Consider the following 23,251-nt stretch of genomic DNA (forward strand, 5'->3'; position numbering starts at 1 on the left):
GTGGCATTTAATGCCACAAAGAGGAAAATATATGTCCAATGGTGAATCTCTTTGTGTGAAAGGAGACAAAGTTTATATCTTCCTTTCCATCTCCAGAATTTCCCTACCAAGGGGAATCAAGGCCAGCCCCATTGCATGACCATAGCTTATACTCAACCAAGACTAGAAATATTCCGTGGTTCCACAGCACCAAGGGAAAGGGATTGAAGGAAAGAGTATTGGGCAGTCATTGAACCTGCGGTCCTAGAATTTGGGAGATGAAGAAGGTTGTATATCACTAGGACAGAAGAGAATAATACAATATCAATAACAAGGATGATGAAGACAACTCACATGCTTTTTATACCTACCATATAAAAAGGACCTTTACTCATAGAATGCTATTATATACAGAGAAAATGTAATTCATTTTTCCAGATAAAGAAACTGAGGCCTCAAAAGGAGGAGTCATTTACTACACAGAGAGTAGACAGAAAAGAAAGGATTCTATCCAAGTTTTATGATTCTGAGCTCAGGGCTCTTTCTACCACAATGCACTGTGCCATGGGACCAGGGGGGGTGGGGAGAGTGTCACTTTTGTCTATTTCTGTCATGCCAGGGAAAGAGAGAGCCCCACACAAAGTTGGGGGCCCAATCCAGATACTCACCATAGATTATAATATTCTTGGTTGCAGTACGCGTCAAACCAGTGAATGAGTTAGATGCAGTACAGGTATAAGTGCCAGCATCACTCAGGGATGCAATAATAGAAAATGTGGCTGAGTTGCTGACTGGTTGTCCATTGTGTAACCAAGTGAATTGTGCTGCTGGGTTAGAATCAGCAACACAGCTCAAGGTAATATTTGCCCCAGGAGGGTACTCATCGGCTGAATGTACAATTGTGGCGATATCTGGGCCATCTGGAAGAAAGAGAAGGATTCCATATTGAGATTATGGCAGAAATAAGGGGGCATCTCCTAGTCTGTAACCCATCACCAAGAACCACTGTGTCTCCCTGATCCTCCTTTGAGCTGGGAAATTCACAACTCATCTTCTACTTTTCCAGTGTGGATCTGAACTTGGAAGATCTTAGGGCTTTCTCCAGTTCAGCACCCTGGCTGGCCACCCTCAACCAGAACACATGGCAAGGCCAATTTGGGCTCCCTAAAGATGAAGGGGGTTAGGAACCTCAGAGCCTACCTCTTTAGCTCTCAGAGAAGGGACTGAATTAGCCTGGGCCTCTGGGAACACACCAGCAGGCTATAAGATGGCACCATATAGGAAGAAGCAATATACTCACAGGTAACATTCAGTGTGAATGGATTACTCCTATTCCGAAACAATGGGTTCTCGATTTCACACACATAGGGCCCTTTGTTTTCCGTTCTTCTGAGACTGCGGATAGTGAGTGTCCTCTTATCCGGCGACAGCTGTATCCTGCTACCAGCTGGGGCAAGTCCATTTATGAACCACCGGTAAGCGTGAATTTGACCCGTAGCATTGCATGTCATTGAGAAGTTCTTGGTCTCCACTGCAGTATTGTTGGAGGTGATGATGGTAGGTTTGGACAGTGGTGCTGTGCAGGGAATAGACAGAAAATGACTGTATTCGTACTTTTTCTTATCTTATAACCATATAAGTGGTTTGGAAGTGGCCTGTCTAAGACCTTGGCAAGGCTGGGGGCCAGAGACTAAAAACCTGTGATTTCAAAGGCAAAGACACCCCTTTCTATGGTGCAGATCTCATCTCCTCCAGTCCTTAAGAAAAGTTCTTCTTCAGTTCTGTGACTGACAAAGACATTCACATGGAGTCCAAGCCCCTGGTGCTCAGTCTTTTTGGTCTGAGGCAAGCTGGTCTGGGGATGATAGACCACTTCATCCAGCACCTGGGCTTGTATTTGAGGCCTTTCTAACTTGGCAGAACCACCAAGAGTTTATGATTCCTTGGCCTGGACTTCCAGAAGCCAGGGTTCCTTACCTTGACAGCTTAATAAGGATATTGGGAGCCGGTGGTGTGGATAGACTAAAGTCAGGCCATGGGGAGATTGTGCTCAGAAAGGGAAACATTACTTTAACTCTGTCGAGGAAAGAAAAGGAAAGGCAGAGAGTGGGAATAGATCAGTTCTTATCAGGATACAAAAGGATGAGCCTCTGGCTGGGAGTCAGGTGAGACCTGTTTCAAGTCTGGATATATTGAACCCACAATAGCATCTCTAGAGCATAGGACATGATTTGCCCCCAGGATGTCCATACCCTTTACAGAAGATTCTAGAATTCCCTACTTTGGGATCTTTACTTTCCTTTGGTGTTTCCTGCCCTACAGGATGAGAATGAGAATGTTGAAGGTGATCTTCAAGCTCAGATGAGGTTTTATGCTGGGAATCTAAGCTAATGGGGACTAAATTTCCCTGAGCCTTTATGGTCCAAGGAGAGACCTTTCCTGATCTCTAGTTGGAAGTTAAAATACCTCACTGAGAGAGGTATGTGTTGTAATAATTAAAGGAGTTTGGCATAAACTGTTACAGATAAAAGAGTGGTTGCCTTAAACTGTGACCTCAAAGATATGTTTTCAAATCAAAAATATAGTGGTCACCCGGGAAAAATTCCCACATATTAAATATAACCAAGTCAGCTGGGTTTTATGGAGATTTTAATTAATACAAATAAGGAATTAATGAAAGAGAGAGAATAAGAGGAAACAATGAGAAAAGAGATAGGCCAGCTTAGGCCAGCCTAGGCTTTTAAGCCTTAAGAGAGAGATCAGTCAGTCTTTTATCACTCATGTAAAAAATAGACTCAAATACAGGACTACAATCCCCACGAGCCTTTGCTCCACTTCCCCAGAATGCCTTGTAATCTCACCTGGGCCGAGATCGAGAAGGGATTTAAGCTGATTCAAAAGCTTTTGAGGGGGGCTTGGGGCTTTTGGACTTCCGTTTTGCAGCAGGAGCGTCTCTTGCGTGATGTGAGGTTATTTTGTCTAGGCTTCTGGCCTAGGCACATGTTTCTTACTTGTATATTCTTTAACCTTTAATCCTTTAATAAACCTCTAAAAAATATAATACTTCTTGCAGAGAGAAACTAATTTCTACCTGCCTCAGTCTCCCCATCTCCCCTAAATTTTAATCTTTACACTCACCACAAGATTTGTCCCAAGCAAGACTCTAGTGTTCAGAGAGATACCAGTTCACCTTTGGCCAGCTCAATCTCCATCTAAGTTCAGCCACCAAGCCTTTCCCATTCATCTTTGGCCATATGAAACCTCTTCAGAGAGAGGTCCTCAGAGAGAGTTTTTCTCTCAGCTTCTGATTTCCTTTTAAAGAGAATTTTCTCCTATGTCACCTCCCCTAAGTTCTCACATCTACCAATCACAGTAGACATTTTCCAAAGGACAAACCATTCTTAATTCACACCTGAGTAGACTAAAACCTCATACCTCTTTTGTTAAGGCTTGTCCCTTACAAGTTGGCAAGTTGCCTGACCTTCATAGGTACTTAGCACCTTCCTAAAAATGGACTTAGCTTAAGGCTTTTGTTTCACTATAAGTATGAGTTAAGTACTTATTTATTGTTCAGTAAAGAGTTTACAACTTTATCTTCCTCTAAAATATGCTTAAGTATGGGTGGAGTAGAGTTCTCACATTCCTGACTAAGTCCCTTCATTGTTAAAATGGGGAATGGTCTTAACCAAGTGTTATGAAGTAGGGTCTGAGAATTTTTAAGATTCACAGTGTGCCAGAGCAATCCCTGGGGCACATCCAGGATCATCAACAGGCTTCCTTCCTGGGTCATCCATGGCCAGCTGTCTTAAAATTAATTTCCAATTTTACAGGTATAAGTGAGAAATATTTCAGCTTCCTTGACCTTTCTCCTTGTTATTTTGGTAGAGCTTGCACTCCATCCCTGGGTCTCCACTGGGAAGTTTAAGGTGAGGTAGAATGAGCCTCCCATTTGTATCCAGTAAAGCCAAGTGAGACTGACCAGGACAGTGACAAATCTGAGGTCAGCTTGCCACCTTTTGTAGTGGGGGGAGAATATGAAGAAACAGTGAGCATGCTCCTGAGCATGAAGGTCATGGTAGGACTTTTTGGAAGGTGTTTTGGCAGCATCAATGGATCCAGTGACTGACATGACATAGTGACTAGTGTTGGACTAAGAGTGAGAAAGACCTGAGTTCAAATTCTGTCTCAAAATGTTACTGGTTGTGCGACTTACTAGCAAGTCCCTATCTGTGTCTCAGTCTCCTGATTTGTTAAATGGGTAAAATAATCTCTCCCTCTTAGTGTTGTTGGATGAAATGAGACCATATATAAAAGCTGTGTATAAATCCCAAGAAGAGCCCAAACAAAGGTTCAGAGGAAGGAAAGTCAGAGTGTGAGACTGGGTACCAAATGTAGACTCAGGCTGTCTGAGCACACAATGCATGGCCAGAAGTATCTGTAATGCCTGCTGCCATTTTGTGAAGGGCTAAGGTTTAATGCCAGAACAAGAACACTCAAGGATAGTCTGTGGGCAATAGAGAGTCATAGAGAAGAGACATGAGCACACACATATTTTATTGAAGGGCCAATTAAGGGCACTAGAGATGCTTAGCCCAAAGAAGAAAAGACTTGAGGAGGAGGGGAGACATGTCTCCAAAGACTGGTCAAGTTATAATGGGTTTGATGCCCCTGCCAGGGGATGCTCAGTGGTTACATTGATCAGGGAGGGACTATTTCCTAATGTGTCAGTATCTTTTCTCCTTACAGCAACATTCTGGTACCCTTTTATCTCTTGTCTATCACAGAACAACTCTTTTTTTTAAAACCCTTACCTCCTGCATTAGAATCAATACTCTGTATTGTTTCCAAGGCAGAAGGGCCAGGCAATGGGGGTTAAGTAACTAGCTCAAGGTCACACAGCTAAGAAGTGTCTGAGGCAAGATTTGAACCCAAGATTTCCTGATCCACAGCCAGGCTCTCAATTCGCTGAGTTACCCAGCTGCCCCTGCAGATCAGCTCTTCAGAGGAGGTAATGGCTTCTTTTTCAGAAGGGGCAGGGATTATCATTGGAATCCTGGTGACTAATTGAGAACTCTACTATATTTTGTTAGAAAGATAGGCGAGTAGGATTGTGTGGCCTCTGACTCTTATTTCTCCTAGTCTGCCTCCAGAAATGTGGGAGAAAAATGAAGATGATTCCTCTATTTCTTGACCTTCTCTAGGCCCCTGGTCTCCCTCCCTTCCCCAAGCTTGCCTTTCACACAATATTTACTGATATGGATCTCATTGTTCTTTTCAGGGTTATTCATTGTACCTCTTTTTTTCCCAACTTCTTTCTCAAGCAAAAAGTCTTTACTTTTCTGTTTTTAGAAGATGTGGTAGACCTAGATTGATGTAGCCCCAAAATTAAGGAAATAAGATTTAAGAAGACAGAGCCGAAAAGAATGGAGAGGCAGCAAAGGGATCAGGGATAGGGTAGTCTAGAGATAAAGAGAGATGGAGGAGAGTTTTCAGCAAGCTGTATCTCAAGGAAACTGGTCTATGGGTTTTCCTTGACTACACAGGCCAAACAGCAAACAGTTTTAATGGACTTGACTCCCTTCTCATTTCTCTTCCAAAAATGATTTGGGATGCTTTGCAAAACTGATCTGAAGAGGATTCCTGGACTGACTCTGCAACAGTTATGAGACGCATAAACAGGCTCACATCCAACCCAATCCTTTCTTGGGTGAGGAAGGGCTCCAACATTTGCCCCTCTATAATCAGATGGAAATCAGGCTGGCTCAATCATCCCTGGCCTCAGATATTCCTCTCTTGCTATTGGTCTCCTTCTGTCCACTAGGTGGAACTACCAGTACAGGAAGGACTCATTAGTACAAAAAGTTTCAGAGTAGCAGTTGACACATAATGTGATCTAGGGCATCTTAAACTCTCTAGGGCTGTCTCTGGATACAACTGACTTCAGTTCCCTGGAAAGATCAGGAAATGTCCAATTAAACAGGAAATCTTGAAAATCAAAAAGAGAGTTTAATAAAATCAAAAGAAAATAAAAAACAGAATTAAATAATACTAGGATCTGGTTTTTAAAATATAAATACAATTAAATAGATGAAGCATTGGTTAATTTGATTAAAGATAGAAGAAAACATTATAACCAATAGCAAAAATGAAAAGGATGAATGAGTTAGCAATGAAGTTGAAATTAAGGAAATTTTGAGCACTTATTTTGAGCAATCATGTGCCAGCAAAATTGAAATGTAAGTAAAATAGATGAATACTTACAAAAAAGATTAATTGCTCAGATTAACAGAATTATAAATAGAATATTTAAACAACTCAATCTTAGAAAAAGACATTGAAGAAACCACAAATGAGTTCTCTATGAAAAAGTCCCCAGGATCAGATTGATATACCAGTGAATTACCACACTGAAGGAACAATGAATCTCAATGCTATTTAAACAATCTTAAAAATCTAGGCAATGAGGGCTATGGGGTGATCAGTAGATAGCAGGGCCTAGATTCAGGAGGACCAGGGTTCACATCTGGCCTCAGATACTTTGGATGTGTGACCACGGGCATGTCATTATCCCCCTTTTTCTAGCCTTTACTTCTCAACTTACTTTGAACCAATACTCAGAATTGATTCCAAGATGGAAGGGAAGAATTTTCAAAAATAGGTAAAGAAAGAATCCCACCAAATTCCTTTTGTGATCCAAATATATTTTTGATACCAAAGCCAGTGAAAGCAAAAACAGAAAAAGAATTGGAATACTTAAATAACCCTGTATTAGAAATAGAAATTGAACAAGGCATCACAAATGTCCCTAAGAAAAAATCCACAGGGCCTGATGGTTCTATAAGTGTGTTATATCAAACATACAACGAACAACTAATCCCAATATTATACAAAATATTTGATGTAATAAACAAACAGGGAGTTGTACCAAATTCCATTTATGACACAATTATGGTACTGATTCCAAAGCCAGGCACATCAAAAACAGAGAAAGAAAACTATAGACTAATCTCCTTCATGGACATAGATGCAAAGGTCTTAAATAGAATACTAGCAAAAAGACTCCAGCAACTGATCCTGAGGGTTATTCATTATGATCAGTTGGGATTCATACCAGATTAATATTAGGAAAATCATCCACATAATTGACCATATCAACAAGCAAACCAACAAAAATCACATGATTATCACAACAGATGCAGAAAAAGCCTTTGACTAAATACAACACTCATTCCAACTGAAAGCACTAGAAAGTATAGGAATAGAAGGGCCTTTCCTAAAAATAATAAACAGTATATATCTAAAACCATTAGCCAACATCATCTGCAATGGAGATAAACTAGATGTATTCCCAATAAGAGCACAAGTGAAATAAGGATGCCCATTATCACCTCTACTATTTAACATTGTACTAGAAACACTAGCAGTAGCAATTAGAGAAGAAAAAGACATTGAAGGCATTAAAATAGGCAATGAGGAGATCAAGCTATCTCTCTTTGCAGATGATATGATGGTCTACTTAAAGTATCATAGAGAATCAATTAAAAGGCTAGTGGGAATAATCAACCATTTTACCCAAGTTACATGATACAAAATAAACCCACATATGTTATCAGCATTTCTATATATTTCCAATACATCTCAACAGCAAGAATAAGAAAGAGAAATTCCATTTAAAATCACCCTACACAATATAAAATATGTAGGAATCTATCTGCCAAAGCAAACACAAGAACTATATGAACACAACTACAAAACAATTACCACAAAATTAAAACTAGATCTAAATAATTGGAAGAACATTAACTGCTCATGAGTAGGATGAGTTAACATAATAAAAATGACAATCCTACCCAAACTTATTTAGTGCCATACCCATGGAACTACCCAAAGTTGCTTATTGAAGTAGAAAAAACATCACAAAGTTCGTTTGGAAGAACCAAAGATCAAGGATATCCAGGGAAATAATGAAAAAAAAAAATGTGGAGGAAGATGTCCTAGAAGTAGCAGATCTCAAACAATACTATAAATCAGGGGTCATCAAAGCAAAATGGTACTGGCTAAGAGACAGAAAGGAGAATCAGTGGAATAGACTTGGGGTAAGGGACCTCAGCAAGACTGTCTATGATAAACCCAAAGATCCCAGCTTTGAGGACCAAAATCCATTTTTTGACAAAAATGGCTGGGAAAATTGGAAGACAATATGGGAGTGATTGGGTGTGGATCAACATCTCAAACCATAAACAAGAAAATTCAGAATGGGTGAATGACATGAATGTTAAAAGAAGGAAAATATAAGTAAATTAGGTGAACACAAAATAGTATGTATATATCAGATCTTTGGGAAAGCAAAGATTTTAAGACAAAGCAAGAGTTAGAAAGAATCACAAATGGAAAGTAAATAATTTTTATTATATTATACTAAAAAGGTTTTGTGCCAACAAAACCAATGTAACCAAAATTAGAATGGAAGCAACAAATTGGGGGAATAAATCTTCATAACAAAATCCTCTGACAAAGATCTAATTACACAAATTTATAAAGAGCTAAATAAGTTGTACAAAAAAACCATGCCATTCTCCAATTGATCAATGGGCAAGGGACATGAATAGGCAATTTTCATATAAAAAATAAAAACTATTAATAAACACAGGAAAAAAAGTGTTCTAAATCTCTTATAATCAGAGAGATGCAAATCAAAACAACTCTGAGGTATCACCTCACACCTAGCAGATTGGCTAACATGCCAGCAAAGGAAAGTAATGAATGTTGCAGGGGATGTGGCAAAATTGGAACATTAATGCCCTGCTGGTGGTGTTGTGAATTGATCCAACTGTTCTGGAGGTCAATTTGGAAATATGCAGAAAGGACACTAAAAAACAGTCAGCCCTTTGATCCAGCCATAACACTGCTGGGTTTATACCCCAAAGAGATAATATGGAAAAAAAAAATTTGTACAAGAATATTCATAGCTGCACTCTTTGTGGTGGCAAAAAATTTGAAAATGAGGGGATGCCCTTCAATTGGGGAATGGCTGAAAAAATTGTGGTATATGTTGATGATGGAATACTATTGTGATCAAAGGAATAATACACTGGAGGAATTCAATGGGAACTGGAATGACCTCCAGGAATTGATGCAGAGTGAAAGGAGCAGAAGCAGGAGAACATTTTACACAGAGACTGATACACTGTGGTACAATCAAATGTAATAGACTTCTCCATTAGTTCCAAATGCAGTGATCCTGATCAACTCGGAGGGATCTATGAGGAAGAAAACTATCCATATTCGAAGGAAAAACTGTGGGAGCAGAAACACAGAAGAAAAAGAATTGTTTCTTTACATTGATGGAAGGGGATATGATTGGGCATGTAGACTCTAAATGATCACCCTAGTGCAAACATCAACAATATGGGAATAGGTTCTGATTAAGAACACATATAAAACACAGTGAAATTGCATTTCAGCTACAGGAAGGGGTGGAGGAAGTAGAAAGAGGGAAAGGATATGATTCTTGTAACCAAGAAATAATGTTCTAAATTGACTATATAAAATTTAAAATATAACTCCATGAAATATTTCAGTAGCTATAAGACTTAAATCCTAAATATTTACATTCGCCACACTCAAGTTATGTTTTACTCCAGAACTGGCTACAAATCATGTTTGTAAATATTATGTAGAAAAATATAAAAACATGTTTGAATGGAAATAATTTCCATATGGTGCTATTTCGTTAAGTTAAATAAAGCAACTTTTTTTAAAAGATAAAAAAAATAGACAAGAGGAGAGTTAATCCTATCTTTCACAAGAGACTGATGACTTAGCTATCCTGATCAATACATTGATCTAAGACATTTTCAAAGGATTTATGATGAAGAAATATACTCTCTACCTCCAGAGAAAGATCTGATGGTGTCTAAATGTTGTATAAACAATACTTCTTTCAATTTCTTTTTTCTTGGCTTTTGTGTTGTTGTTACAAAGTGGATAATATGTACATATGTTTTACATAATTTCATATGTACAAAGGACATCACATTTTTTGTCTTCACAATGGGTCAGGACCAGGTAGGAGGGTGGGAATGCAAAATTTTAAAAAACTGTTATAAGTAAAAATATAAAGAATTTGGAGTTTGGAAGGAAGTTTGAGATTTCCATTCCATTGAGGTCCTGGGATAAATTGGCAAATAGAATCATCTACCTACAATCTTGCAAAAGGTTTAAGATACAGGGTCCTAATTTTTTGTAGTTGCCTTTATTGAATAGTTGGAGGCATTGCCCAGAAGAACAAAAAAGGCAGAAAGTTATAAAAGCCCTTCTTAATGAGGTAATTCCTAAGATTGGATATCCCAGATCACATAATCAAAATGATAATGGTCCTGGCATCACATCACAGATTATTCTCATGATTGCTAATGCTTTGTGCTTAACCAACAACCTTCATTACACCTGGCAAGCTCAGTACACAATCAACCCTGTTTGCTTCAGTTTTCTCATCAGTAAAATAAGCTGAAGAAGGGAATAACAAAACACTTCATAACTTTTGGTAAGAAACACCAAATAGGGTCATGAAGACACAGACATGTCCGAAATAACTGAACAACAATTTTTCCTTTTCTGAAAGGGAAATTTTGTGATTCTGAACAATACTGGCTGTCTCAGTCATTTTCTTCCTTTGGTTCCTCTAGTTTGGGACATACTCCTGGAAGGGGGGCAGGGACTGAGTCATTTTCCTGTATCTCAAGTCCATAGCCTAGGGACTTTTTGCTGAGAAAGTGGGTGAAAAATATTGTGGGATAGAGGTGAATGGCCAGTTGTGGCCCAGGTCAGTTAGATGAATGAATGAATGAATGAATGAATGAATGCATGCATGCATGCATGCATGTACCAGTGGACTGATAAGAATAGGATTAGTAATGTGGGAGATGGGGAAGGAGGGAGGAGGGCTTGGCATTCATCCAGTACTACATATCAGCCTTATCATTCAAATGAAGATAATGCTTGTGCTTTGGAACTGTATTTTAATTTAAAACCAAGATTTTGATTTTTGTTCTAGAAAAGATCTTCAATAAGAAGCTTGCTAACTCCTAAATCCAGGGAATGAACTGTTGCAGAAAGATGCAAAAACATACATTATTACATCAAGAAGATCAAGAATGAACTTTGGATATGGTTGATTGAACTAAAATTTAATTGAACATTTATTGTAAATGTACACATTTATGACAAAAGGGACTGCCCCTAATTTGGCTTTCTGTCATTGTGCCTAGCAAAACATTGGTTTTGCTTTCTTTCTTTCTATTTCCTCCCTTACTACTCTAATTTCCTCTCAGAAAATTGAATATTGTATATATCTATAGTTAGATGTGCATTTAGGACTACAAGATGATTATGTTAAATGATCAATGGGGAGACTAGTCACCCAGTGATCATCAGGGGGGATTGTGAATCTTAAAAATTCTCAGACCCTACTTCAGAACACTTGGTTAAGACCATTCCCCATTTTAAACAATGAAGGGACTTAGATCAGGAAGTGGGAACTCTACTTCACCCATACTTAAGCATGCCTTAGGGGAAGATAAAGTTGTAAACTCCTTGCTGAACAATGAAAAGTACTTAACCCATTCTTATAGTAAGGCAAAAACCCTTAAGCTGTGCCTATTTTTAGATCTAATTCAAAAAGGTGCTAAATACCTATAAAGGTCAAACAACTTGTAAACTTGCAAGGAGCAAAGAGGTGAGAACTTACTCAGGTGTGAATTACTCAAAGTTTAGTCTACTCAGGTGTGAATTAAGAATGGTCTGTCCTTTTTAAATCGTCTACAGTGATTAGTAGTTGTAAGAACATAGGGGAGGTGACATAGAAGAAAATTCGCTTTTAAAAGGAGCTCAGAAAGGGCTCTGGGGAAATTCAGCTGGAAGGAATCAGCTGGAGAGATTGAACTGGGAAAGGCTGAATGGTGGCTGAACTTGATTGAGCTAGCTGAAGCTGAACTGTTGTCTCTCTGAACACTAAAATCTTGCTTTGGACAGATCTTGTGGTGAGTTGATAAAAGACTGACTGATCTCTCTTAAGGTTAGCCTAAGCTGGCCTAGCCTTTTTCTCATTATTTCCTTTCTCTCTCTCTCTCTCTCTCTCTCTCTCTCTCTCTCTCTCTCTCTCTCTCTCTCTCCCTTTCTTTAATTCCTCATTTGTATTAATTAAACTCTCTATAAAACCCAGCTGACTTGGGTATATTTCATATATGGGAATTTTTCCCTGGCGACCACTTTATATTTGATTTAAATCAAGACACTGTAACTGAAACCATATTTTCTGCGGTCACAATTTAAGCCAACCACTCTTTTAACTGCCACAGTTTATACCAGACCACTCTTTTAACTGTTACAGAACACAATGAGATGCTATATTGCTTAGTAGACTTTAAAATGCTGGGCATCTGGAAACTCTTGTAATTAGTATCATTTCATTTCTCTGTGCATAGAAGATTACTCAGTTTAGGTCAATTCCCTGGGGGTAAGGGATAAAGCTGATCTCAATAGGTGAGCCATTGAAGTGGGAATGACCAGGAGAACCAGAGGGGAAGCAGTTAGAAACCAACAGGGGAAGAGCCAAGATGGCAGCATAGCAGGAGCTTCTCTGAATCTCCTTCTAACCAATCATTACAAAGCATCTCAAGGGGGCAGCTGGGTAGCTCAGTGAATTGAGAGCCATGCCTAGAGACGGGAGGTCCTAGGTTCAAATCTGGCCTCAGACACTTCCCAGCTGTGTGACCCTGGGCAAGTCACTTGACCCCCATTGCCTAGCCCTTACCACTCTTCTGCCTTGGAGCCAATACACAGTATTGACTCCAAGACGGAAGGTAAGGGTAAAAAAAAACAAAAAACAAAGCATCTCAAAAGGACAAAAATCAGAACCAGAGAAATAAAGGCACTCTCCCACTGGTCACAGTGTGAAAGGTAGGCAGTGAGTGAGGATTCCTATGCCATAAAGAAAAGAAACTGCTCAAATCAAAGCACTAGTTGACCACACTTTCCCCCACATCAAATACTGAACCACAGTTAATGCCAGGGCCAGGAGAATTTCCAAAGTCTCAGGGGAAGACTGAGAGCACCACAGAATACCCCTGAGGGCTGTGGCTGGCCTTGGCAGTGAGACTCAAAGCTAAATAACACAGTCCTTGCAGCAGGGGAAGCAAAGGGGCAGCCAAAAGGGTAGCCAAAGCAGAGTTGAGGATGATGAACTTAGTGCAAAACCCATGTTGCAGTTGAAAATACATGAAGCAACAGCTGAGGAAGATAGCCTTAGGAAAAAATGCTTTGAAGCAGGAACTACACATAAAAAAAAAAACAACAGAGATCTACCTGCCCTCATTCAATCCTCAGAAAGGGAACGAAAGATACTCACAAGGCAAAGCCCTTGAGACAGAAGCTAAGAAACCAATGACCACCAACATGCAAGAATACCAATCCTAAAGGGGCAAAAGGAGTTAACAAAAAAAACCATCTTGACCCTGGAAAAATTTTTATGGAGAAAAAGAGCAAATGTAGAATATCTGTCTTGTAAAGTGGGTAGAGGAAGTGCACATCATCCTCTTCCTCATTTCTTGCTCTGGGGCCCAGGGGTCTCACATTAAAAAAAATCCCTTAAATTCTGTTTTAGAATATATATTAAATATTGTTTCTAAAGCAGAATAGCATAAGGGCTTGGGATTTGGGGGTAAGTGGAATGCCCAGGGTAACAGAGATACAAAGTGACTAAGGACAGATTTGAAGCTAGGTCCTTCTGACTCCAGGCCTGTCCCCTCTATTCACTGAGCCCTTTCATCTTGTTGTGAGAAAAAGAGAAACCATTAAAAGGAGAAAGCTGTGGGAGAGACCTGAGAACTAGAGAATTACCACCATTCTCGGAAGGAAATGCTTCCTCAGTGTTCCAATTCCTGCATGATCCAGCAACTTTAGCACTAGATGACTGGCATGGAGAGGTGCCTTATTAGTCTATTTCAGACTTCTCCTAATTCATAAACTCTTCATGTGTTTCTGATTTCTCTTTATTGAGATTCCTTAGTAGCAGGAAAACTCACCAAAGGAAGACACCCACATCTCACATACAGTGCCAAAAACAAGGTGGTGAAGTATGGGTGAGAATATGACTCCTGGGAAACAAGTCCTCTTCTGCAAGTCTGACTTGGCCAGATTGGGCTGGATGGCTCTTGCCACTCTGTGGCTCAGAATAGGGCAAGGCTTTCTCTCTAGGACTGGGAGGGAAGAATCTCAGGTGCCTTTCATAAGTTAGGTAAAGGAGGAACCTGGCCCTTGGAAGTCCATGCCTCCAAATTTGGAAAAGATACAGAAATGGAGACTTCCGGTTAAGATGGCGGCTTAGAGAAAGCTCAAGTTCAGATCTCCGGAAAAACCTTCCCAACCGATCTCAAACTATAAGCTCCTAAGGCGCCGAAATTCAAAACGATCAACAGCACAGACCCTGGGAACCCTCCTCCTGGACCTGGACCCGGTTCAAAAGGTACGGCTCCCCTCAAAAGCCAGAACCCGAGATCCCTCGGACCTCAGGGGTAGGAGCGCAGAGTCCAAGGCAGAAGCCGCAGCCCTGCCGGCTGGGCTCAGAGAGCAGAACCCTCAGGGCCTTCTACAGTCCCGGTGAAAGTTACTGCCTGGGGCTTCCGCTGCAGAGAGCTGGTCAAAACAACAGCAACCCTCAGGGCGGGCAAGACAGCCTCACGGGCTGGATCCTGCTATCCAAGTCTCAGTGAAAGTCCTTGCTCTCGGAGCTTGGGTTAGCTGCAGCCCATCCCCCCGCAGGCCGACGAAACAGCCTCACTGCCAGCAATTCTGAAGGCAACTTCCTGAAAGCAACTTGGTCCGACCCTTCCATTCCAGTTCCAGTGAGGCATATTCAGTTTAACCCAGGGAAAGTCATAGAACCATCTGCCCAGGACTAAAGCCTCTGAACACCAGACAGAGACAAGAAAAGCCAATCCTCCACATTCAGAGATGGAAAACTCCACAGAAGCACAGAAGCCCCAAAATACCAAGAAAAATAAGAAGAAAGGGGCGACTTTGGACACATTCTATGGAGCCAAAATACAAAATACAGAGCAGATAGAAGATAATATAAAAGAAAATGCTCCAAAACCTTCCAAAGGAAATGGAAACTCTCCACAAACCTATGAAGAATTTGAATCAGAAATGACCAAAAAGATGGAAGCCTTCTGGGAGGAAAAGTTGGAAATAATGCAAAAGAAATTCACGCATCTACAAAACCAGTTTGACCAAACTGTAAAAGAAAACCAGGCTTTAAAGGCCAGAATCAGGCAGCTGGAAGACAACGATCGTGTAAAAGAGCAAGAATCAATAAAGCAAAGCCAAAATACCAAGAAATTAGAAGAGAACATAAAATATCTCACCGACAAGGTGATAGATCTGGAAAATAGGGGGAGAAGGGATAATTTAAGAATAATTGGACTCCCAGAAAAGCCAGAAATAAACACCAAACTGGACATGGTGATACAAGATATAATCAAAGAAAATTGCCCAGAGATTCTAGAACAAGGGGGCAATACAGCCACTGACAGAGCTCACAGAACACCTTCTACACTAAACCCCCAAAAGACAACTCCCAGGAATGTAATTGCCAAATTCCAAAGCTATCAAACAAAAGAAAAAATCCTACAGGAAACCAGAAAAAGACAATTTAGATATAAAGGAATGCCAATCAGGGTCACACAAGACCTTGCAAGTTGTACTCTGAATGATCGTAAGGCATGGAACATGATCTTCAGAAAGGCAAGAGAGCTGGGTCTCCAACCAAGAATCAGCTACCCAGCAAAACTGACTACATACTTCCAAGGGAAAGTATGGGCATTCAACAAAATAGAAGACTTCCAACTTTTTGCAAAGAAAAGACCAGAGCTCTGTGGAAAGTTTGATACCGAAAATCAAAGAGCAAGGAATACCTGAAAAGGTAAATATTAAGGAAAGGGGAAAATGTTATCTTCTTCTTTTACTCAAACTCTCTTCTATAAGGACTACATTTATATCAACCTATGTATACTAATATGTGGGGAAAATGTAATGTATAAATAGGGAGTAAAGAAAGACCAAATAGAATAATCATTCTCACACAAAGATTCATATGGGAAGGGGAGGGGAAGAAAACTCCTATAAGAAGGAGAGGAAGAGAGGGGGGGGGGGATTTACTTAAACCTCAATCTCAGGGAAATCAACTCTGAGAGGGAAAAATATCCAGATCCATTGGGATCTTGAATTCTATCTTACCCAACAAGGGTAAGGAGAAGGGAAAACCAAGGGGGGGAGGGGGAGAGAGAGAACAAAAAGGGAGGGAAAGAGAGGGGGGAAGGGGAGGGAACAAAAAGGGAGGGACTAAAAAGGGAAACATCAAGGGAGGGGACAAGGGGGACTGTTTCAAAGTAAATCACTGGACTAAAAGGTAGAGCCGAAGAAGAATAGGTTAGAATTAGGGAAGGCAATCAAAATGCCAGGGAGTCCACAAATGACAATCATAACTTTGAACGTGAATGGGATGAACTCACCCATAAAACGTAGACGAATAGCAGAATGGATTAGAATCCAAAACCCTACCATATGTTGTCTTCAAGAAACACACATGAGGCGGGTTGACACCCACAAGGTCAGAATTAAAGGATGGAGTAAGACCTTCTGGGCTTCAACTGATAGAAAGAAGGCAGGAGTGGTAATCATGATATCCGATAAAGCCAATGCAAAAATAGACCTGATCAAAAGGGATAGGGAAGGTAATTATATTTTGTTAAAAGGGACTATAGACAATGAGGAAATATCATTAATCAATATGTATGCACCAAATAATATAGCACCCAAATTTCTAATGGAGAAACTAGGAGAATTGAAGGAAGAAATAGACAATAAAACCATACTAGTGGGAGACTTAAACCAACCATTATCAAATTTAGATAAATCAAATCAAAAAATAAATAAGAAAGAGGTAAAAGAAGTGAATGAAATCTTAGAAAAATTAGAATTAATAGACATATGGAGAAAAATAAATAGGGATAAAGAGGAATACACCTTCTTCTCAGCACCACATGGCACATTCACAAAAATTGACCATACATTAGGTCACAGAAACATAGCACACAAATGCAGAAAAGCAGAAATAATGAATGCAGCCTTCTCAGATCACAAGGCAATAAAAATAATGATTAGTAATGGTACATGGAAAACCAAATCTAAAACCAATTGGAAATTAAACAATATGATACTCCAAAACCATTTAGTTAAAGAAGAAATCAGAGAAACAATTAATAATTTCATCGAGGAAAATGACAATGGCGAAACATCCTTTCAAACCTTTTGGGATGCAGCCAAAGCAGTAATCAGAGGTAAATTCATATCCCTGAATGCTTATATTAACAAACAAGGGAGAGCAGAGATCAATCAATTGGAAATGCAAATGAAAAAACTGGAAAGCGATCAAATTAAAAACCCCCAGCAGAAAACCAAATTAGAAATCCTAAAAATTAAGGGGGAAATTAATAAAATCGAAAGTGATAGAACTATTGATTTAATAAATGAGACAAGAAGCTGGTACTTTGAAAAAACAAACAAAATAGACAAGGTACTGGTCAATCTAATTAAAAAAAGGAAGGAAGAAAAGCAAATTCACAGCATTAAAGATGAAAAGGGGGACAGCACCTCTGATGAAGAGGAAATTAAGGCAATCATTAGAAATTACTTTGCCCAATTATATGGCAATAAATACACCAATTTAGGAGAAATGGATGAATATATACAAAAATACAAACTGCCTAGAATAACAGAAGAGGAAATAGAATTCCTAAATAATCCCATATCAGAAATTGAAATCCAAAAAGCCATCAAAGAACTTCCTAAGAAAAAATCCCCAGGGCCTGATGGATTCACCTGTGAATTCTATCAAACATTCAGAGAACAGTTAATCCCAATACTACACAAACTATTTGACATAATAAGCAAAGAGGGAGTTCTACCAAACTCCTTTTACGACACAAACATGGTACTGATTCCAAAACCAGGCAGGTCAAAAACAGAGAAAGAAAACTATAGGCCAATCTCCCAAATGAATATAGATGCAAAAATCTTAAATAGGATACTAGCAAAAAGACTCCAGCAAGTGATCAGAAGGATCATTCACCATGATCAAGTAGGATTCATACCAGGGATGCAGGGCTGGTTCAACATTAGGAAAACCATCCACATCATTGACCACATCAACAAGCAAACTAGCAAGAACCACATGATTATCTCAATAGATGCAGAAAAAGCCTTTGATAAAATACAACACCCATTCCTATTAAAAACACTAGAAAGCATAGGAATAGAAGGGTCATTCCTAAAAATAATAAACAGTATATATCTAAAACCAACAGCTAATATCATCTGCAATGGGGATAAACTAGATGCATTCCCAATAAGATCAGGAGTGAAACAAGGATGCCCATTATCACCTCTACTATTTGACATTGTACTAGAAACACTAGCAGTAGCAATTAGAGAAGGTAAAGGAATTGAAGGCATCAAAATAGGCAAGGAGGAGACCAAGTTATCACTCTTTGCGGATGACATGATGGTCTACTTAAAGAATCATAGATATTCAACCAAAAAGCTAATTGAAATAATCAACAACTTTAGCAAAGTTGCAGGATACAAAATAAACCCACATAAATCATCAGCTTTTCTATATATCTCCAACACAGCTCAGCAGCAAGAACTAGAAAGAGAAATCCCATTCAAAATCACCTTAGACAAAATAAAATACCTAGGAATCTATCTCCCAAGACAAACACAGGAACTATATGAACACAACTACAAAACACTCACCACACAACTAAAACTAGACTTGAACAAATGGAAAAACATTAACTGCTCATGGATAGGACGAGCCAATATAATAAAAATGACCATCCTACCCAAACTTATTTATCTATTTAGTGCCATACCCATTGAACTACCAAAATACTTCTTCACTGATTTAGAAAAAACTATAACAAAGTTCATTTGGAAGAACAAAAGATCAAGGATATCCAGGGAAATAATGAAAAAAAAACACACATGATGGGGGCCTTGCAGTCCCTGACCTAAAACTATATTACAAAGCAGCAGTCATCAAAACAATTTGGTACTGGCTAAGAAACAGAAAGGAAGATCAGTGGAATAGACTGGGGGAAAGCGACCTCAGCAAGACAGTATACGATAAACCCAAAGATCCCAGCTTTTGGGACAAAAATCCACTATTCGATAAAAACTGCTGGGAAAATTGGAAGACAGTGTGGGAGAGACTAGGAATAGATCAACACCTCACACCCTACACCAAGATAAATTCAAAATGGGTGAGTGACTTAAACATAAAGAAGGAAACCATAAGTAAATTGGGTAAACATAGAATAGTATACATGTCAGACCTTTGGGAGGGGAAAGGCTTTAAAACCAAGCAAGATATAGAAAGAATCACAAAATGTAAAATAAATAATTTTGACTACATCAAACTAAAAAAGCTTTTGTACAAACAAAACCAATATAACTAAAATCAGAAGGGAAACAACAAATTGGGAAAAAATCTTCATAGAAACCTCTGACAAAGGTTTAATTACTCATATTTATAATGAGCTAAATCAATTGTACAAAAAATCAAGCCATTCTCCAATTGATAAATGGGCAAGGGAAATGGATAGGCAGTTCTCAGATAAAGAAATCAAAACTATTAACAAGCACATGAAGAAGTGTTCTACATCTCTTATAATCAGAGAGATGCAAATCAAAACAACTCTGAGGTATCACCTCACACCTAGCAGATTGGCTAACATAACAGCAAAGGAAAGTAATGAATGCTGGAGGGGATGTGGCAAAATAGGGACATTAATTCATTGCTGGTGGAGCTGTGAAATGATCCAACCATTCTGGAGGGCAATTTGGAACTATGCCCAAATGGTGCTAAAAGAATATCTACCCTTTGACCCAGCCATAGCACTGCTGGGTCTGTACCCCAAAGAGATAATGGACACAAAGACTTGTACAAAAATATTCATAGCTGCGCTCTTTGTGGTGGCCCAAAACTGGAAAACGAGGGGATGCCCATCAATTGGGGAATGGCTGAACAAACTGTGGTATATGTTGGTGATGGAATACTATTGTGCTAAAAGGAATAATAAAGTGGAGAAGTTCCATGGAGAATGGAACAACCTCCAGGAAGTGATGCAGAGCGAGAGGAGCAGAACCAGGAGAACATTGTACACAGAGACTAATACACTGTGGTATAATCGAACGTAATGGACTTCTCCATTAGTGGCGGTGTAATGTCCCTGAACAACTTGAAGGGATCCAGGAGAAAAAAACACCATTCATAAGGAAAGGATAAACTATGGGAGTGGAAACGCCGAGAAAAAGCAACTGCCTGAATACAGAGGTTGAGGGGACATGACAGAGGATGGACTCTAAATGAACACTCTAATGCAAATACTATCAACAAAGCAATGGGTTCAAATCAAGAAAACATCTAATGCCCAGTGGACTTACGCGTTGGCTATGGGGGGTGGGGGGGGGGAGGAAAAGAAAATTATCTATGTCTTTAACGAATAAGGCTTGGAAATGATCAAATAAAATATATTTAAAAAAAAAAAAGATACAGAAATGGAGATTGGAGAAGTCTTTCAGAACAAAGGGGCCACTAGGAGAACCCACTGGTGGCTAACTCTGTTGGTTCTTAAATTTATTTGCAGGGATTGGATACTAACGATTTGTACTTTGTAAGGACATGGTAGTTGTCCCTGAATAAGTATCAGATATGATTTGACTAAGGTCTCAATCAGAGCAATTGAGTTACTTGAGAAAGAAGGGATACTTAGAGAAGAGTTGTCTTTGGAGCTTCTTAAAATATAAGATTACTTCCCAGGCACCAGGGTTTCTTTCCCCCTCCCTCATCAAGCCTCATCACTGACATGCAACTACCTCAAAGTTAGTCCTTCAGCCATATACACTATTATTCTCCTACTCAGCTAGCCTATGGAGTGTTGGATCTTTCTCAGTAGTCTTTTTCCTACACTAGGTTATGTAATATTTTAATTTGAGAAATTGTTTGGAGCTGTAGTAGTAGTAGTAGTAGTAGTAGTAGTAGTAGTAGTAGTAGTAGTAGTAGTAGTAGTAGTAGTAGTAGTAGTTGTTGTTGTTGTTGTTGTAGTTGTAGTAGTAGTAGTAGTATTGGTAAAGAGAGGGGAAAATGGAAGAAAGGTCAAGAGATATTAGTGTTAAAAGGAATTTCCCTCCAGATTATGTGTTTTTGTTTGATATCATCAATCACTGACCTGTAGGTCATTTATCATTGAGATTGACTGGTATTGAGAAACCCTCAGAGAAAGGAAGTTGAAACCAAGGAGAAGGGAAACTGATCCGACAGAAACTGCCCCCTTGTTAATCCAAGGAATTGCTCCTGCTCTTCTCTCTCTCTCTCTCTCTCTCTCTCTCTCTCTCTCTCTCTCTCTCTCTCTCTCTCTCTCTCTCTCTCTCTCTCTCTCTCTCTCTCTTTCCAGTTTGACATGTACTATCATTTTGTTCAGTCTCTTTACATTTAACTCTTCCTAAACTATTCTTAAGTAAGTTATTATAGTTTATTTAGATTGGCTAAAATACACCAAGATGTTGACCAGAACCAGTAATCAAGACTGATCAAAGCTACAACCGCACTGCAGAAAACTTTGGATTGGTGAGAAATGGTTAAGTATTGGGGGAGGGAAGCAAGCTGAACTTTTGCTTTTTTCCCCAAATAGAGCCAGGTTTGGGGATTAAGCTCTAATTAATGATTAAATTACAGCTAGGAAATATTGTGGATGGAGTCTGGAGTCAAAAAACTCATCTTTCTGAGTTCAAATCTGGTCTCAGACACTCAATAGATGTGTGACCCTGGGAAAGTCACTTCACCATCTTTGCCTCAGTTTTCTCATCTGTAAAATGAGCTAGACAAGGAGTGCAAACCCCTCCAGCATCTCTGCTAAGAAATGGAGTCAGGAAGAGTTGTACATGACTCTATAATTACTTGTTAACAATTTCTCCTCACACATAAGGGTTTTGCTTTCCATCATCATTTGCCTCTATGATTCTAGTTCAGCCCTCTGTGGCCACACAGAACACTTCTAAATCCTCTTCCACGTAAGAGTCCAGAATATTGCTATCAGGCCTCTCCCCAAAGCTTTCTATTCCTTTTTCTAATATGTAGTTCCTCAATTGATCTTCAGAGACTCCCAAACCCTCAGCAATCTGGCTGAACACTCCCCAGTTCACTGTTGCCCCTTGTAAAATGTGTCATCTAGAACCAAATACAATAGTAAAAGTGCCATCTGATAGTAAAGAAGGGCAGCTATCTCCTTATTCTTGGAAATGGACATGCTTCTCTTAAGACGGCATTAGTGGTTGGGATAGTTGTGTAGCTCAGTGGATTGAGAGCCAGGCCTAGAGATCAGAGGTTCTGGGATCAAATCTGACCTCAAATAATTCCTAGCTATATGACCCTGGGCCACTCACTTAACTTCCATTGCATAGTATTGATCCTACGTCTGATAGGTAAGGGTTAAAATAAAGTTTGCATTATGTTTTTTCAACTACTCTATTACCTTTCCTACAGATAATAACTTTGTGGTTCTCTCAATCATCCCCAAGATCTCTTTATGAAATCTAACTTGGCATTAATGATCTGTATCCAATTTCCCCTTTTTTTAAATCAACCATGCCCCATTAATTTAACTTTTTTCTATGACATGTATACTAGTAACTGCCCATCGAGGTCGATTTTTTTTTTGTGATTTTGACATTTTGTATTCCAGGATAGGACCTGATATCAATTCCCAATAATATTCATATTATCACATTCCACCTACTGTACCAGCTTCCTGAACTACTTCTACATCCTATCTGTTTTTACCATCCCTATCATGCCAATTTTTTCTTTCTCTATATTTTCCTTCCAGGTCCAAAATTATGCTTTCTGCTTGTCTACAGAATTACTAGAACATTAATGGTCACCATTTACTAAGGTCTTTAAAGATATTATTTCATTTGAGCCAAGTCACTCATAGGAACATTGAACAGAATGAGTTCAAGAACAGAAACTTCAGAAGATTTGTCTGAACTGATGCAGAATGAAGTGAGTAGAACAAGAAGGTAATTTATACAATAACGATAGTGTTGTGAAGTCAAAGAACTTTGAAAAACTTGGGACCTCTGATCAATG

The 23,251-nt window shown here is 39.2% G+C and overlaps 1 protein-coding gene across 3 annotated transcripts in view; it reads right to left on the minus strand.

Moving 5' to 3' along the window:
- Positions 1 to 1,175: 1,175 nt before the first annotated feature.
- The window catches only part of LOC103099392 (carcinoembryonic antigen-related cell adhesion molecule 5-like), a 203,353-nt gene continuing 181,277 nt past the window's right edge, over positions 1,176 to 23,251 (minus strand). For all 3 annotated transcript variants that reach the window (XM_056825354.1, XM_056825355.1, XM_056825356.1), the window contains one exon: positions 1,176 to 1,555. In XM_056825354.1, coding sequence (XP_056681332.1) covers positions 1,191 to 1,555 — 365 coding nt within the window. In that variant the 3' untranslated portion in view covers positions 1,176 to 1,190. The remainder of the gene's footprint in view (positions 1,556 to 23,251) is intronic.

The sequence above is a fragment of the Monodelphis domestica genome, chromosome 4 (assembly GCF_027887165.1).
Source record: "Monodelphis domestica isolate mMonDom1 chromosome 4, mMonDom1.pri, whole genome shotgun sequence".
Lineage (NCBI taxonomy): Eukaryota > Metazoa > Chordata > Mammalia > Didelphimorphia > Didelphidae > Monodelphis > Monodelphis domestica.